Below are 18,830 nucleotides of genomic sequence, written 5' to 3' on the forward strand. Positions count from 1 at the left end.
TTGCAAATTTTACATCTTTAAAGGATGACTAGTATGTTAGGTACATACATTTCCTGGAGTCTTTAAGATAAACTCAATCCTGACTGGAACGAGCTGGTAGTGCTTATGAAATGTAACAGACAAAATCCAATCTTGTGAAAAATATTGTTAAAGCAAACAAGTGTTCCAGAATTGTTTGTGTTCGATTATGAGAAAACATGATGATCGATTGCTAGGTCGTTTAGTCATTGTGACCAATCTTTGATTATTTCAAATAATTAGATCACCACTAGTATACAATGACTAAATTTGATGATTTATTGGTGGAAACATTGTCAGTATTTATCAAGTTTGTGTCAGTGGACTTAAAGTTCAGATTCCTGCAAATGACAACACTGATAGCTTGTTTACCACCAAGGCATGTAGGTATTCATGTATGTGATCAGACTATATCAGATTAATCGTCTCTTGTCAAATAGGATCACCGAACACGTGCCACTTTGTCTGATCATAATCATAATTCCGCGAATTGCTTTGATAATCATACCCAGCATGCAACATCTCTGGCATACTGACAACATCCACTCAATAGAGAACCAGCCTGACCCCTGACCTAGTCTAGTCTACGATTAGGGTACTGGTGTATCAGCAACGTAATGAAAGCTACTCGACAGTATTCACAGTATGTTGTCTCCCAGATGAAGGGCATTCACATAAACTTTGATTTTAGAACGGCAGGATTTCCTTCGACGGGATGGGTCCTAATGTGTAGTGAACATCATGGGAAGAAAGCCACTCTTTGAAAAAGTCGACTGCAATGGTCGTTCTTGTCCACTAAGTATGGCATGAGCGACTGACGCTGTGATTTATAGGAAGTATTGATTTTGTTATTAGGCAGGATCGAGGGGCACTTTTAGGAATGATTTATGATAAATATTGGCTGTAGATGTTTAAGGGAAAAACAAGTACTTTTTTATTTTTGATACAGGTAATGGCTCTAATTTAAGCTGATGTTATAATGAGAATTGATCACCAATTGCTTTTTGTTCTCCATGACATAATTCGTTACACAATCCACTTCTTTTATGATATATGATCACCGGATTAGTTAATGTGATGGTTGACTGGTGTGAATAGACAGAGCCCAGCTTAGTTGTGGTTTTGTTTGTGTTTTGGTTCGTTGTTTAGATTTCACTAAGCAGTATTCAAACCGTGTGACGGCAGTCTGCAGCAAGTGATGGACGTAATGAGCATCAGTCCTCGTGCTTCAATGACGTTCAGTTCTGACTGAAAATATGTGAATAATGACTTTCATTTGTTTGATAGTCAAGAAATGTGAACATTAACAGTGATAAATAAACATTGTTATTAACTACAAATAAATAGACATAGATGTATATTGACAGTTGGACCTGTTCCGCCAGGAATGGTATATTCTCTGGCAGCCATGATATAGCTACAACTAGGGTTGGGTATTGCCAAAATTTTCGTATTGTGATATGTGTTGGCGTATTTCAATATGTATTGCAATATATTGTGCAAGCGTAACACATGGGTTAAGGTAATGAAATTACTGTTTCCTTTCTTTGGAACAAATGCCACTGTCCACTGTCAGGACTGAGATTTGATTGTACAAGAGATCAATTGAAAATGCTCTAAAGTTTGGAACTCGAGTAAAAGATTCTGCAGCGGCGTCCACCTTTTTCGTTTGTTTATCCTTACAACGAGTGCTGGTACCAATCTTTTTTAATTATATGGTTTAAAAGTCACACTAGTGCAATTATATGACCAATGAACATTCTGAAAACTATTAATGCATAATAATATAAAGGAAATACAAATGTTATTAGTATTTTTGACTATATCACGAAAGTTATCGATCATGATCAAGGAAATTGTCGATCGTATCGGGTGAACCGGTTCGCGAAAAGTGTACCACAATATATCGTATTGCGAAGTTCGAATTCCAATATACCAGTTAACCGGTATTATTACCCACCCCTAGCTACAACATGACTGATGTGTAAAACAAGCAAGTCGTTATAATACAGATTTACTGCATGGTCGTGACAAATAATTACGTTTCACTTTTTTTTTGCCATTAGGTGTGTAAAGCCTGCAAGATTTGAGTTAGCTAAGAAAGTATGTAATATAGATCTTATAGTCATTTTAAGTCTTTAAAAGGAACACTGTATGGTATTAAATTTCAAACTTTTCTGCTCAAGAACAACTTACAAAGTTACAATGTCTAACACTCAAAACAGACCTTATTTGAAACTGCCTCTGATAACTTTGAAACCACGGTAAACAATTTAAACATGACTTGGGTGGAGGACTCACAGGCTCAAAATAATTGTAGGAACCAAGTGTATTTGTAATCCAATAACATTACATAACAGTTGTTATATATAATGTGTCCTAATACTGACCTCGGGGATTTAGATCAAGTTGCTAAGCTGATCATGACTCATAGTTTTACCTCGACTCACAAACATGGGGTCCTAGGGACCCCAATTATTAGTTTCAAGGGTCCTCGCAGGCAATATTTGGGTCCTGTGAAGTAACGCTCAGAGGCCCAGATAAGCTGCGTATCCGGGTAATATACGCATAGAAAATTTCCAATTACGCATTAAAAAATAATTGTTGCGTACCAATTACGCATTTAAAATGTTAGATACGCAAAAAGTTTAAAACAAATGCAGTATGGAATATATTTATAAAAATCGCTTGCGTAATGAAAAATACATCCATTGCTATCAAGTTGTACTGTTAGTCTAGGACAAGTGTTGTACTGTCAGTATAGGATTAGTGAATATTTATGAAATCATTTCCATGATATTTAAGTTGGTTTTGATTAGGTATGACATAAGGCAGAACATACCTGCTTAGTAAACTTACTCAATGACATAATACTTAGGTGAGTAAAATGACTGAAATACGCACATATTTGAAAGCAGTGGGTAACGGAAAATGAAATACCCACTCAACATTCATAATACCCACTCCCAAAAAGTACAGTGGGTACAGTACCCACATGAGCTAAATCTTATCTGGAGGTCTGAACGCTGTAGATAACTGTGCGTTTCGATAATTTCTTTAGAGCCTTGAATGAATCATTGATCATATGGATTGGTGGATGAAATGATGCATATAACTGCTCTGAATGAAACAACCAAACACTTTACAAAGTCATAGATGTATTGTGGGTACAATGAATAATATCGTGCATCCTGAGGGATTCAGGGAATCTTTTCCGGCATCCATTATCTACATTTCCTTGTCATGTAAAACCCTGATGACTGATCAGTTCCAATTATATTATTATTACAAAATATTTGTTGATGACTTGGCCGCTCAGTCTGCCAGCTTACAGTGACATCACCCTGTGACTTGTCCTGAATGTCTATTTACACTGATCGCTGTCAGATTGGGAAAGATTCCCAGATAGCATTCGGACGTTGGCCCAACATTGGCAATGTTGGCAAAACCATTGCCAACATTGGGCCAACGTCTGAATGCTATCTGGGTTGTTACACTGCTAACTGTCATGTGATCAATTGTCTTTTTGAGTTCTTGGAGAAATATTACGTGTTCGGTACTTCATTTGCTTGCCTTGCTGCTTCATTGACAACATGGGCGGTAGGGTAGCCTAGTGGTTAATGCTTTTGCTCATCTCGCCGAAGACCCCGGGTTCGATTCCCCACATGGGTACAGTGTGTGAAGCCCATTTCTGGTGTCCCCCGCCGTGATGTTGCTGGAATATTGCTAAAAAGGGCGTAGAACCATACTCACTTGCTCGTTCCATTGAGCCATTATTGCTATTGTTAAGCAGCAGATGGCAGTTTTTGGAAAATTCCCAAACCCTGAACAGCTTCCATGGAAAACATTACTTTGCCTATAAAAACATGATCCTGTTTTAAATGGATACAGTTATAATTTGAGCTGTTTCATGTTGTCGGTCTTTGTTCAAGCTTGTAGTTAGTATGCATTATATAAGTACCATTAATTGATTGTTGTCTCATGTTACTTGGCAGATATGTGAGTCACTTTTGACACATGTTTGACAAATGAAATTATTGTAACCCAATCAGATGAAAATGGTTGTTTGGTTTGTTATGAATTAATCATTAGATTTTCATGTGTGTCATACTAGACAACAGAATGGGTGATCCGACAGACTTCATCGATTGCATATCATCATACCTTGACAGTACAAACTTAGCATGTATATCCCAACACGAGCTGAATTCGACGTTTTGGTGATTTCGACGATTGCATTGCACGCGCTATATCGGGAGAGTACGTGTGCGATCGGAGTGCACAAACAGTTTCACTGGTAGGGCGGGTGCCCAGTCGCTGTCATGAGAAGTTTTATTGACAATGGAAATCGGGATGTAAAGTTATATAAAAAGCAAACAAACATCAATATTATTTACCCGAGATCGTTAATACCACTTCAGATGCAAAATCAGTTGCCATTATAACAAAATTAGAAAGCGAAAATTCAGTTAGATCAGTCGTCTGCTGGTGACAGGCAATATATAAATAGGAAGCCACGTGATCACAACACTCCCTCGCAGTGCGGAGCAAAAAGTATGGCTCATCGTCGAAAACCCATACAAAATACCCACATGTTATGAGTGGCAACAGTTTCGCCAATACGATGCCATCAACACTATTTTTGTAGGGAACACTTGATATTTTTGTGTGAAATAGATGAATATATCCTTTATCACTCAAGGTTAGTAAAATAAAAACTTTAAATGGTATTACAGATAAAAAATACGTTTTTATCTTACATCATCGAAAACCCCTGACACCGGGATATATTTGGGATTACACTTTCCCTGTTAAGTATAAATTCTAGAACTTTTTGAGGTTGGGTGCTATTGGGGTTTTGAATCCTCACTCATAGGAACCTCGGTTCCGCCCTTATCCCCTGCTTGAAATGTCAAAATGTATATTGGTGTTGTAGTGAAAATAGAAATTAAAGGGTAAGTAATCTTGACAATATAGAAACTAATGAAATATCTACATAAAATTTAGGGTTAGGATTAGGCATAGAATGATTAAAAAATTTGGGGGTTACGGGCAGAAATCTATCCGGAACCTCATCGCCAGCAAACAAAATCCAGTGACCTAACCCACACAGCTAGTGTGGCTTCCACAAAATACTGTAAGTCTGACAACTGGTAGTATAGATCATTCTTTGTATAAGTTGGATCCCATGGCAAAAGCTCTGAGTACGCAAGGCTTTTCATAATAATAATATAATAAATTTTTATAGCGCCTAGTATCCATCTGTCTAATTGCTCGCTGGATGCAGATTATCATTACTGCAGATAACCCAAGCTGCCTCCCAGTGAGGCACTAGGGACTTATCCCACCGGGTACCCATTTTCTGCTAGGTGAACAGGCAATTTTGAACAAACTCACATGTTATTTGGGATAACACTTTCCAAGTTAACAAACCAGTTCACCACTTTCTAAAAGACATTGTGCATTCACCATATTTTGCCCATCATATCAATCACTGGATTGTCTGGTCTAGATTATGTACAGACTGTCATCATACTGCTGGATTATTGAAGAGTTAAGCTTAAACATCAAACAACTCTTGGGGTCATGTAATAGTTGACCCTTAAGGGGGAAAATGTAAAATAAATCGCATGAAGTTTCAGGACCATGCCTATCATTGTCGCTGGTAATACATCCCCTTTTCTGTAAGTAGTCCAACAGGTTTGGAGCGCTGCATTTAATTACATGTTGGTATAGCTGCAAATTTTGTGTCAGCCTACAGGCATTCAGTGACGTATTCAAAATGTATGTCATGCCATGATCATGAATATAAAGGGTTTTACCTCTGGCTGAACTGCATTAGTGATGTATTAGTGATGCACATGGAAAACGGCACGCAACGTGTTTCATAATATCACGTTGGCCAGACATACCACGACAGAGATTATACCAGATCTTTGACAGTCATCCTGCATAAGCCCAGTGGAAACCAGACCTAATGAAGCACTGCACCTGTCTTCCTAATTACCATGAGAGCATAGTTATTTATAGCCCACCAGAAGCCAGTGGCAGTAGTATTTAACTGGTGTGGACTGGTTGTCGAAATACTAATCACAGTGACTCTGGGAAAGAAGGCCTGACAGGGAATTCCTCATGCCATACTTCTTGTGTCACTCAGGTACGTTGTAAAACACTAAGCTTAATTCAGATGTCTTAGTTCAAAGATGTCGCTTACAATTTATGGGTATTTTGTTCAAATAGTTGTTATCTGATATGTTTGAAGTCACTGTCCATGTGTCCGTTGATTAATTATAATAATTATTATAATCATTGTCATTAGTTTTTTCATTTTTGTTTTTGTTGCTATTCAAAATTTCATATTTTCTGAGGTTTTAATATCAGATGTTCTGATAACAAATGGTGGTGGGGTAGCCTAGTGGTTAACGCGTCTGCTCGTCACGCCAACGGCCCGGGTTCGATTCCTCACCTGGGTTCAATGTGTGAAGCCCATTTCTGGTGTCCGCCATGATATGGAGGAATATTGCAAAAGGGTGTAAAACTAAACTCACTCACTCACTGATAACAAATAGGTTCTTAAATAGTTGGCCTGGTATTTACTACTGAGTTGCATCCCTTAGTTGTGCAGGATTTGATTATGTGAATCTAAATCTGATCTTCCTTACTTTGCTGATAATATTTCAATTTGCTTATTTTCCCAAAGAGGGAATTGGCACGCTCTCAAACATGTTACTGAAGTTATCTCCATTCAAGACACTGTCGACTAGCCCAAACACATCTTTTGGAGGTACATTTTCTTTAGATTTAAACATTGTGTAATGGACTACGTTATAGCCTGATTTTGCTTGTAGGTTTTCTGGAATTGTGCCAGCACTACATACATTATCATAAGGATTGTGGTATAGTTGTCTCGTATGTATGGCTTCTACATGAAAACATCGCATAAACTGACACCTAAAATATGGACCTGTATAGATTTACACCTATTTTGTCAGCACCTGTTTCTTGATCATGTTTGTTAATGGGTATATTTGTGCATGTTGACATGGATGTATAGTATGACCAGAAATTATTGAGAATTTTAGGAATATGTTTAATTGGATTTCTAGTATAAACACCATCACCAGCTATCAAGTGCTTGGTTTCATTCAAGAGAGAAAACTCTGTTAATCCTTTTTCATTAGTTTGTGAAGAGTTATCCCCCTTTGTTTACTTGCTAGCAGACGACATTTTCAGTGATCCTCAGTATGGATGATTGAGAGAAGAGGAAGTTGATTTTAGAGTATTATAACAAGGATATCAGATCAGCTAAAGTGATTTCAAGTAGAACAGGCATCCCTTTGTCCACTGTTTATCGTGTTTTGCAAAATATTGCAAATGGATATGGCATTGAGCGCAGGTAGGCCCAGAAAATTGACTGTCGGTGACAGGAGGCGGCTTGGTATTCTTGTTTCTGAAAACAAACGAAGGCTGGATATTATTGATAGAGGAACTGTGGGTGTCTGTAAGGAGACAATTAGAACTGAGCTGCATGCAATGGGTTGGCAGAAAAGTCGAGGAATTCCTATGATTGTGTGTATGCAGTATAAATGGTTTATGGAATGTAGACCATCAGTACAGTCACATCATCATTCTGATCGATTTTTGTTTGTTAAATGTGTGATATATATGCGTTGGCCTTCTGTGGATATGACCCGTGAAGGTCCGGGTTAGAATATTGATCTTCAGTAACCCATGCTTGGCATAAGAGGCGACTAACGGGATCGGGTGGTGGTCAGGCCCGCTGACTTGGTTGACACATGTCATCGGTTCCCTATCGGATCGATGCTCATGCTGTTGCTCACTGGATTGTCTGGTTCAGACTCGATTATTTACAGACCGCCACCATAAAGCTGGAAAACTGCGGTGTAAAACTAAACTCACTCACTCACTCACTTCTGTGGATATCTTCAAGAAAGCAGCAGCAACATATCAGGGACTAAAGCTTTGAAAATTTGTTGACTCAGATTTTGAATGCATGACAACCATGTTCAGAAGAAGCAGTTTGATTGGTTCATTTCTGGCGAGAGGACTTCTGTGCTGAGGTTAAGGATGATGGGTAGATGGAGGATGGAGACTTAACGTCCCAAATGAAGCGAAGATGATGAATGCTTCAGTGGCATTGATGTTTAGGGGTAGAAGGATAAAACCCATGTAAATTGGGACATACTGACACTGTTGATATAACAGGCATGTGTAACTTCTGCTTGCTATATATGGGGCGTTGAGGTAGCCTAGTTGTTAAAGCGTTCGCTCATCCCGCCGAAGACCCAGGTTTGATTCCCCACATGGGTACAATGTGTGAAGCCCATTTCTGGTGTCCCCTGCCATGATATGGAGGAATATTGCTAAACTTGGCGTAAAACCACACTCACTTCTGCTTGCTATGGGCATGTATGGGGATTCAAGGTTAACATATTCACAGCAACCAATACTAGTAATGAGGGGTGACAGAGTGGATCGGATCAACTGACTCGGAGACTAGATTCATTGTGTGTCATTGTACCCAAAAGGTGTGGATCAATGCTCTCATATATCAGGGACGGCGGGGTAGCCTAGTGGTTAAAGTGTTCGCTCATCATGCCGAAGACCCGGGTTCGATTCCCCACATGGGTACAATGTGTGAAGCCCATTTCTGGTGTCCCCTGCCGTGATAATTGTGGAACATTGCTAAAAGCGGCGTAAAACTTAACTTGCTAACTCATTCACTCTCTCACTGTGTGTCGTCCTAACCAGAAAGTGTGGATCAATGATCACAATGTATCACTGGATTGTCCTGGTCGAGGCTGGATTATTTCCTGGCCAGTAGTAACAGCTGGACTATTGCTGCAGGTGGTGACGACAGCAGAAAGGTTATCGTGGGCAAATATAGATATTGCAGCTTATTTGTGTGACTCATACTGATATATTCCTAGTGACTTGTAAGTTCCTCAAGTACAGCACAGTTTTTACCTCAAGGGTGACAAGGGGACCCAATTATCTTGTTGCCTACCTGCCTGAATGAATAATCGTGTGTCTCCCTGGAGACAAGACTGACATTGTCAGCAGACAGGATCTATATGTCTGACTGGAGGTTGTCATTTGTCGTAAGGTCTGATATTTAAAAAATGTTGATACATTTCTGTTCAACTGGTTGGGTGAGATTGTGGGTTGTTTTCTTTGCAAAGCTTAAACTCTAAAGTGACATTTGAAAAGGCAGCAGGTCAGATAATGACATGACAAATTTCAATTTTCAAATAATATTTGAAACAATTTATTAATTTTTTGGGTTGCTTTTTTAACCATTTTTTTTTTCATTACTTGTCAGTAGTTGGACTGCAGCGAATAAACTATGAACCGAATACAATATGTTTTAGTAATGTACAGTAACGAATGTGAATATTTATTCATGAATTCATGAATGTTTTGTTTAAAATGTAGGATTTTTTCTTTACTGTTTTAGTTACTACTTGTTGAATAAAATAACTGCTTTTTCTAGTTTTATTCAAATTAAAATATTTTTGATTCTGCAGGTTCATGATCCAAAATTTAGAAAAATGTCTGGTAACAATGTGTTTTTGGTGTTGGATGTAGATGGTGGTTGAAGAGAAGTATGCTCCATATGTCTGGTAGCTAGACAGTATCCCAAATGGGGTCCTTTGGTCTGACAGTTGGGAAAACCCCCTCGGCGCTAATTACGCAGAATATAGTACACCTTGCAGTAACAGGGAAACCGACATCAGACCTGTTGACATGGATTGTGTGACGGTGTCCCAAACATTATGACTCATTCTCATATTCAAGGATGACATTTTTATTAAGAAATTATGCATAAATTTATGTGTAGCTGTGAATTAAGGTGCGTAGCAGTGAATTAATGTTTCTGGCAGTATGTTCAGTTGGATTCTGGCATCTTCAAGTACATGCTATTTAGACGCTGATGTAAACGATAAAAAGTATGTATTGATCTTGGATGTTATCAGAGAGTTGCAGAATGGCTGTTTGATGTTAGCAATAGCCTCATCTAGATGTACTTCCGGGGAGAATGTTGATCCTCTCATTATTACAAGGTGTACTAGTTTAAGGAATGAGATAATTTTTTAGACACAATGAAGGCTTTATTTTGCAGCAAGTTATTCTGAGGCGCACAGAATCGGATGTCAATATATTTGTGTTTTCACTTTCACAACAGAGATCTTGATACTCACCAAATCCAGTCATGCGTCATCCTATGTGTTAGGTTTGTTATATACATGTAAAAATATATATGTATTCAGCTGTTTTCAGTGAAAATAGTTTAATTATTGTATAAAACATTTTTCGGGCTGACTGTTCAATGGCAAAGTCATATAAAAGCAAGCCGAACATGATGTTCACAGGAAATGTTTAAAATGTATGTAACATCCTTCTAAATAACCTTCCAGGTAATTAGTTTTCAGCATTTTTCAGCTAAAGTAATTCTATGATGGTGACACACTTGTTCTTAATTCACTAGTAGCAATACTTTAAAAACCTGTTAAAAGCCTTTTCTGACCATGTTATTTTTACACAAGTGTTTGTGAAAAATGACCAGTGAAACATTTGAGGCCTAAAGTAAAAATTGTGACCTAGGAAGATCCGGGTTAGACTTGATTTCCAGTAACCCATTCTTGTCATAAGAGGCGACTAACGGGATCAGGGGGGTCCTCCCATTAGTCGTACGTCCCACTAGTCATACGGGTTAAAACAACACATGGCTCGCTGACTTGGTTGACACATGTCATCGTATCCCAATTGTGTACATCGAATGCTCATGCTGTTGATCACTGGATTGTGTGGTCCAGACTCGATTATTTACCGACTGCCGCCACATAGCTGGAATATTGCTGAGTGCGGCATAAACTAATCTGTGTGTTACTCACAAATGTAACTTGTCATAAATTACAAGGTAGACCATTGATGAATGTTATAGGATTACAAGGTGTATTAGGGTTGAGTCTTAGTCTAAATACTGTTGCAAATATCTCCTGACAGTTTCCCCCTACACTGCTGTCAACTGTGTTGTCCTTATTGGCTGATTTTGAGGTGGTGCAAAATACCCTCTATTTCTTTAAAGGCAAACTTGTGTTTAGATAAAAAATTATGAAGAATGTTTTCGTTTATTAGCCAGTATGTAATGTATTTATTTCCTAAGTTCCACCTGGTGCCAGCTGTGGAAGTATCTGCAACAGATGTAGATTGTAACCTTACCGTGCAACCGGAGGTATTTGTGTGTGTAATTATGTAGAATGATTATTGATACCTCTTAATCATCAGTAGAAAGTAATCAAATGAATTTCCTAATTATTTCCTGAGACTTCAGCTGAAAACTCGATGTATACCACAACATGGTAATTGAACAAATGCATTAGCTGGTTAAGCTAATTATCACTTGATCCTTTGCCAAAAACAAGAGATCTTTGCCAAATCATTTCACATACATTATTAAAATTGTAGGAACATTTTCCATTATTACGTTTTACCAAAGCAAAAAAAGAACATAAAATCACAAAGACATTGACATCATATACCATATTTCCTTACCAAACAGGGCAGTGGGGTAGCCTAGTGGTTAAAGCGTTTGCTCGTCACATCGAATTTCCAGGTTCGATATTGCTCACATTGGTACAACTTGTCAGCCAGCCCATTTCAAACATGGGGCAGGTGTAGCCTAATGGTTAGATATTGCTGGAATATTGGGTTCCCTACATTGGTCCAATGTGTGAAGCATATTTCTGGTGTCCCTGTTGTGATACCGTAATGCTGGAATATTGCTAAAAGCGACATAATACTAAACTCACTCACTCCCATCCAACATGTCTGGATATCTGAATTTCTCAAAAGCAAAATAACTCAAAAAACAATATTTGATCACGAACACAATCACATATCATACGGTATCTCCCCTATTACATGTTTGGGTGTCTATTCATTTTGCACAAGCTGTTGACCAGATGTCTACAACAGGTCGGGTTATTGTGCAACAGTAACTCAATACCTCGCCAAATCCTTGTCATACAAAGTTTATGTTTGCAGAAAATGTTAATTGTTCATCACCAGCATGTCACAAGAGATTGTATTGCAATGCGATAGGACTTGTACACCTAATGATGGATATTGTTTGAATGGCTACAGTGATGTACTGCTTGTATTGGCTTGCTTAATTAGCAGCACTGTACTGTCATCCGAGATCAATACGTGATTACCCATGAGCAGCATCGTGCTTGCTGGTGTATTCTGGGAGTGGTGATGACTGGAGCAGCGATTTGATGGGTTTTTTATTTATGTGTGTGTTCGAACGGTGTTTGTCTTCGTCACCAGGGAGCGGAAACAACAATAGTCGAGCCTCAAACTGGGTCGTCTGACGCGAAGTGTTGAAACGGGGATACCAATGTTGAAATAGGGTTACAATGTTGAAACGGGGGTACCAGGGTGTAAGTGTAAACTGAACTAACTGTTCAGAACCCAAAGTCGTCTAACCAAGATGCAAACATGCTACAAAACATTCTGTTCACTACATTGCATATGTACATACATTATCTGTTCATCCAGCAGTGACTGGGTACCTGGTAGGATGAGATTGTCGTGTGGCAGCTTGGGATGTGTGCTCCCCAGGGAGTCGTATGAAAACCTAGTGCACTCAGATTGGTTGATTAATGTAATAGTAGTGCACTTTGAGCATTATATGTATCACAAAAAAGAACTATATCATAAAATGGCTTCCTGAAAAAGCAAATCTTTATAATCCTTTCATTAAAAGATATTGGGACGTTATGACATGTAGTCCAATTTCACCTCATTGTTTATCGGGGCTGTGGGGTAGCCTAATGGTTAAAGCGTTGGCTCGTCACGCCGAAGACCTGGGTTCGAATCCCCACATGGGCACAATGTGTGAAGCCCATTTCTGGTGTCCCCCACCGTGATGTTGCTGGAATATTGCTAAAAGCGGCGTAAAACCAAACTCAGTCAGTCAGTCGTTGTTTATCACTAACATCGTAAGTATTAAAAGCGCAATACAAATGGATTATTATTAACATCATTATCATTATTATTGTGAATAATGGTGTAGCATGGTGGTTAAAGTGTATGTTCATCATTCTGAAGACCAGGGATCGAAACCCCACATTGGTACAATGTGTGAAGCCCGTTTCTAGTGTCCGCAACCATGATGTTGCTGGAATGTTGCGGAAAGCGGCTTAAAACAAACTGGGGTAGCCTAGTGGTTAAAGTACACTCGTCACCCGAAGACCCAGGTTCGATTCCGCACAATGATACAATGTGTAAAGCCTATTTCTTTGTTAATATTATTTCTGCCGTGTAGTCTTGTTCTGGCATTTAGCCTTACAGCATTTAGCCGTACAACCAGGAGATACAGGCCATAGTGGTTCCGGAGTTAAATGAATTAGATGACACAAAATGTACATAAATATTGACTAATACTGGAAGCGTAAGTATTGTGTTACTCCATGATGTGAGGAAACTACCCAGATCATATAGCCGACTGGCATGCACCAGCTGTGAACCCAAATGTAACATTACACAACTGTTGGCGAAAATCAATTAGTTACGTGTTATTTCAGCGCAGGAATAATTTTCATGGGTTTGTACTAGTTGCTCTGCATGACATCAAGGCAACCAGACACATTGTCAATCCAAGCTTTGTTTAAAACCAAACCGTTTTAATCCAGACAGTCAATCAATCCAGGATCCCTGTTTAAAACCAAACCCCGGGGATGTGGGGTAGCCTAGTGGTTGAAGTGTTCACTCATCCTGGGTTCGATTCCCTACGTGGGTGCAATGTGTGAAGCCCTGTCTGGTGTTCCCCGCAGTGATATTGTTGGAATATTGCAAAAGCGGCATAAAACTGAACTCACTTACTCCCTCATTAGAACCATACCCTCTCGTTATTCAGTCAGTAGTGTTGCTACATTTGCCAAGTTCCGGATAATAAGAAGTGGTAAAGGTGACACCACTTCTGGGAAACAGTTTTGGTTGTCAGGGGTATTATCATAAAATACGGAGATGTAATACAGTGGATGGTCAAAGCTTGTCTTAAACCCTTTAGTGATTGACTTTGACTGTTAATCAGGTTCTTTTAAAAATGTTCAGTGTTTGTATTTGTATTTATTTATATTTTCTACATTTCAGAACTGAGACTGGCGACTTGAAAATGTCGGCCATTAGTAATGGTTACCCAGGAGATGAGGAGCAAGACGGGATGGTCTTCGCCAACCCCTCCCACAATGATGACGTGTTGGTGTCGATACAGACGCTGCGGAAGAGCCAGAAATTCTGCGACGTCAAACTGGTTGTTGATAACCATGAGATTTTTGCCCACCGAGCTGTCCTTGCATCTAGCAGCGCCACCTTGTTCGATCTGTTTTCCAAGGGAGACGACACCATCCAGACAAGCAGCATGGTGAAGCTGAAAGATTTCAAATTCAACGGATTCAGCTACTTGTTAGACTATATGTACACAGGAAGGCAAGTTGTAGACGTTGAAGATGGAGTTTGATAGGGGTGTCGCGATACGCGAATGTATCGATGCATCAATACATTTTTACTGACGATACGATACGCGATACATGCTTGCGTGTATCGATTCCTATTTTAAAACTTTATCGATTCAAATTTTTATGCTATATCCATCTCCGTCAAAGTCTTGATAGTAAAATTATACGAGACCGCTCCGATAAATAGATGTAGCTAGCCTTACTTAAAAAATAGGTTGGAAATTAACAGCTTTTGTGATTGGCTAGACTATTTTGATGGACCAATCAGCGAGCGCCGGTAAGGTAATGCTATGAAAAGGCGCGAAAATTATGTATCTTGATACATATCGTATCGTGACCTTAAAATCGTGATACGTATCGTATCGTGAGATTGGTGTATCGTGACACCCCTAGAGTTTGATGTATGTGTGGAGTGTGATGTAGAACTATGTTACTTGGGTCATAGTCATTGGGATGCCGGTGGGCTTGTAAGTTACAATAAATCCCAGCATGTCTGCTAGCTATACAACGTGACTAAATGGATTAGGAAGGGGTCTGACTCAGTGACATGATTCATTGCATGTCGTTATACGCCACGGGCATAAATGTTCCTCATGACTTTCATCAGACATTTGATACAAATACATGCTTCCTTCTATGAGCTGCAGTATTGCAGTGTTAATTAACAAAGAAGCAAAATTCAGAATATTCCCTTCAGTCTCTGAAAGGATATTCCGGGAGCTCCAAGGGAGTGTCCAGAAGCCTGTGGGTGTCAGGGTGGAAATAACCCATTGCCTGACGTCCGAGTCCTGTTGTTTTTTTCTGTCGGGCAAGCAGATTTGTATATCACACTGTACCGGTGTCCAGTTGACTTTCCAATGTTAATTATGTTGTTTATTTAAAAAATCAACAAGAAAATGGCCGGTATAGTGGAAAAATTATCAGGGCAAGTTATTTTATATGTTCCACTGTACCGGAGTACACTATCAATTTTAAAGTTATTTCCCCCCTGGGTGTGTAGGAGTGCTGTATTGTCACCAAGAGTGTAAGAATGGTGTAGTTCTAATATAGCTACAGTGTGCATGTGTGCTACTGTCAACAAATATTTTAGTTAAATTACAGCCTGTCAGCTCAATAAGCAAGTAGTTACAACTACACTTTTCATCGAAATCCACAAGCGTATGTATGGTTGTGACTGAAACCGGAACAGTTGTACCAAGTATCCGATTCAAACCTAAACACAGGGGCGGTGAGGTAGCCCAGTGGTTAAAGCGTTGGCTCGTCATGCCGAAGACCCAAGTTCGATTCCCCACATGGGTGCAATGTGTGAAGCCCATTTCTGATGCCCCCGCCGTGATATTGCTGGAATATTGCTAAAATCGGCGTAAAACTAAACTCACTCACTCACTTACCCTGCCTGGAGGGTGGTGGGGTAGCTTAGTGGTTAAAGCGTTGGCTCGTCACGGCGAAGGCCCGGGTTCAATTCCCCACATGGGTACAATGTTTGAAGCCCATTTCTGGTGTCCCTAATGGTTAAAGTGTCCACCGTAGACCCGGGTTTGAATCCCCACATGGGCACAATGTGTGAAGCGCATTTCTGGTGTCCCCAGCCGTGATGTTGCTGGAATATTGCTAAAAGCGGCGTAAAACCAAACTCTGTCAGTCAGTCTGGTGTCCCCCGCCATGGTGTTGCTGGAATATTGCTGAAAGCGGCGTAAAACCATACTCACTCAGTCAGCACTACCCTGCCTACCTGTCTGCTGACTTTCAAAACATGGGGATTCTAATTTTATGGTTGCAACTCAGCATCAAGTTCTGCATGACATGTGGGCTCGTCTTTCTGACAGTGCATCAATCTTCTTAACCATTAGGATACATTGACATTGTGTAGCAATCTAGGCATCAGAGAATGGTGTCATTACACTAGACCTGTTTGGGCATTTACCCTGTAATACTACCAATATTACCTGTAATTACCCATAATAACCTATAATTGTGATAATACCCCATATTACCACTGTCTTGATTGACAGGAGCTTCCCTTTATACTTAAATAATAATTCCCACAATGGACCGTTATGGCAGTAAAGGGAGTGTATATTTGAATGTAAGTTTCTCATGTATAGTACATGAAGGTAAGTTGAGATTTCCAATATTGATTCGAATCCAAGCTTTGTTTGGCAACCAGTCAGGGTTATGTTTATCTGGGATTTTAAACTTATGTGACTTTGGTTTGACAATTATTGTGCTATTTTCCCAAATTGGATATTTTTATTGTCTTTTTTTGTTGTTGTAAATTCCGAGAAATTTGAACATTGTAAATTCTGATTTAGAATTTTGGCTATCATTTGCTGCAGACTGAAAGCTGGGTATTGGCCTCTGAGCCATTCCTAGTATCTAATGACTTTGTTGTTGCCCTTCTCAACAAGTGACTTAATTTTGTCACTAAAAACTACTATGGTAAAGTAAAATCATAATAATTCATTACTTTTCAAATGTTAAACAGTGTGCAGAAAAATCCAGACTTCAGACTTTAGAATATTTGTTCTCTCTATTCAAGAGTCCGCCCGGAGAGCGGAAGGTCGCTGGTTCGAACCCCGACCGCGTCATACCAAAAGACGTTAAAATATGGTACTTGTTGGTCCCTGCCTGGCGTTCGGCATTAATGGGTACAATAAGGACTGGTCGGCTCGGAGTCAGTATAATGTGTCTGAGTGGGGTATTCCTGCTTCACTGCGGCATGGTATCTCAGTGGGCTAGCACTATAAAACCAGCTTAAGTCTGGGCTAGTACAAGCAGCCGCACATACACATACACATACACACGCATGCACGTCGTCATATGAGTGAAATATTCTCAAGTACGACGTAAAACCCAATTTCACCTCACCTCTATTCAAGTACATTAAAAAAAAGATGGAATAAGTTTGACTGTTCCTAATACTTCATCCCTTTTGTAGACTGACAGTTCCAGCCGAGGATGTTCGAGAAGTCTACGCGATGGCTCGACGCTTGAAAATCATCAGCGCCGTGGATGCCTGTGCCGACTACCTGTCATCGACCTTGACCCCTGTCAACTGTCTAGGTATCTTTGATACTAGCTCGTCTTTGTCACACAGTCCGATGTTGTTGCTACTTCTTCACGATTTATCGTGTTGTACGTAGTAGCTTAGCCAATCACAGTCCAAGGCTGACCCCAGAATATATGGTAAGAAACCCTTTTTAAGTTTCCCCATTCACAAGTCTAGCTCAGAAATCAATTCCTCTCCGTTACATCTTTCTTTTTTGTCTTATGCAAAATCTTTTAGAATCAACTTTCAGCATTAAAATACTTTATTTTTGTGAAGATATTTATAGAAGCCATTTCGTAAATATTGCTCTGTAATATTGCTGTGTTTAAAAGCCGGAACCTGTAATTAACAATCTTATCTTGTAAGTTTATGTGTTTGTTTATGATTCTTATAAGATTATTTCATAAGTATCATGTGAATTTTTTATTATTTTTTTCCATTGTTAGTACTACATGGTAGCTTAAGACAGCTTAGCTTCAGATTGCCAGGAATTCAGGACTTTTGACCCTTTGAAAACAATCTCAAGACAGGCCAAAAACCTTATTGGTCCATTTGGCTTGTAGTTAAAAAACAACCCATTATGTCATTGGGCCTTGATAAATGAAGTTTTAGATTTTCATCCATGTTAGTTTCGCATTATTTGGTTTTCCTCTGCAGATGAAGACAAATTTGATTTGATTATCTTCATGTTTTAATTGATGGAATATATCACATGCCTTTACTAACGAAACTCTAATCTTCATGTGTACCACAGCCGTCAGTATTAGCCGTTCTGCTATAGAGGAAGCATGATTCAAACAAATCCCAGGATCCTGGAAGTTCCTAGGACTAGAATAGTTACTGAAAAGAGAAAATCGTTATGACTTAATGTAAACACCATGGAAAGAAAATAATACTTTTTGTGGTGATTTCTGAAAAAATAGATCATTCAAAATCTGTGTTGACACCTCCCAAAAATTCTGTTTTTGTTGTGTGAATATACAGTCGAGCACCGTTGTGTCGAACTCTGATAACTCAATATCTCGGTTGTCTCGATATAACATCTCGGTCCCGGCAAAATGCTTCATAATTTATCATTATTCAAGCTCTTTTAACTTGATACGGATGTCTCGATATTTCGGATATCTCGATATAATTTCATGGTCCCAACAGCAAAATTACCCTTTTAACTCGATATTTGCAAAGAAACTCGATATTCACCTACCTTTCATCGGCAA

The 18,830-nt window shown here is 39.2% G+C and overlaps 1 protein-coding gene across 4 annotated transcripts in view; it reads left to right on the plus strand.

Moving 5' to 3' along the window:
• Positions 1 to 18,830, plus strand: part of LOC124256066 (influenza virus NS1A-binding protein homolog A-like) — a 49,725-nt gene that overhangs the window by 15,104 nt on the left and 15,791 nt on the right. For 3 of the 4 annotated variants that reach the window (XM_046689996.1, XM_046689997.1, XM_046689998.1), the window contains exons 2-3: positions 14,200 to 14,535; positions 17,503 to 17,627. In XM_046689996.1, the coding sequence (XP_046545952.1) occupies positions 14,200 to 14,535; positions 17,503 to 17,627 (461 nt within the window). Of the gene's footprint in view, positions 1 to 6,069; positions 6,176 to 14,199; positions 14,536 to 17,502; positions 17,628 to 18,830 lie in introns of those variants that run through there. The other variant, XM_046689999.1, reaches the window with a different exon arrangement.

This window comes from Haliotis rubra, unplaced genomic scaffold (genome assembly GCF_003918875.1).
Source record: "Haliotis rubra isolate DU_JTF1 unplaced genomic scaffold, ASM391887v1 Scf616, whole genome shotgun sequence".
Classification (NCBI taxonomy): Eukaryota; Metazoa; Mollusca; class Gastropoda; order Lepetellida; family Haliotidae; genus Haliotis; species Haliotis rubra.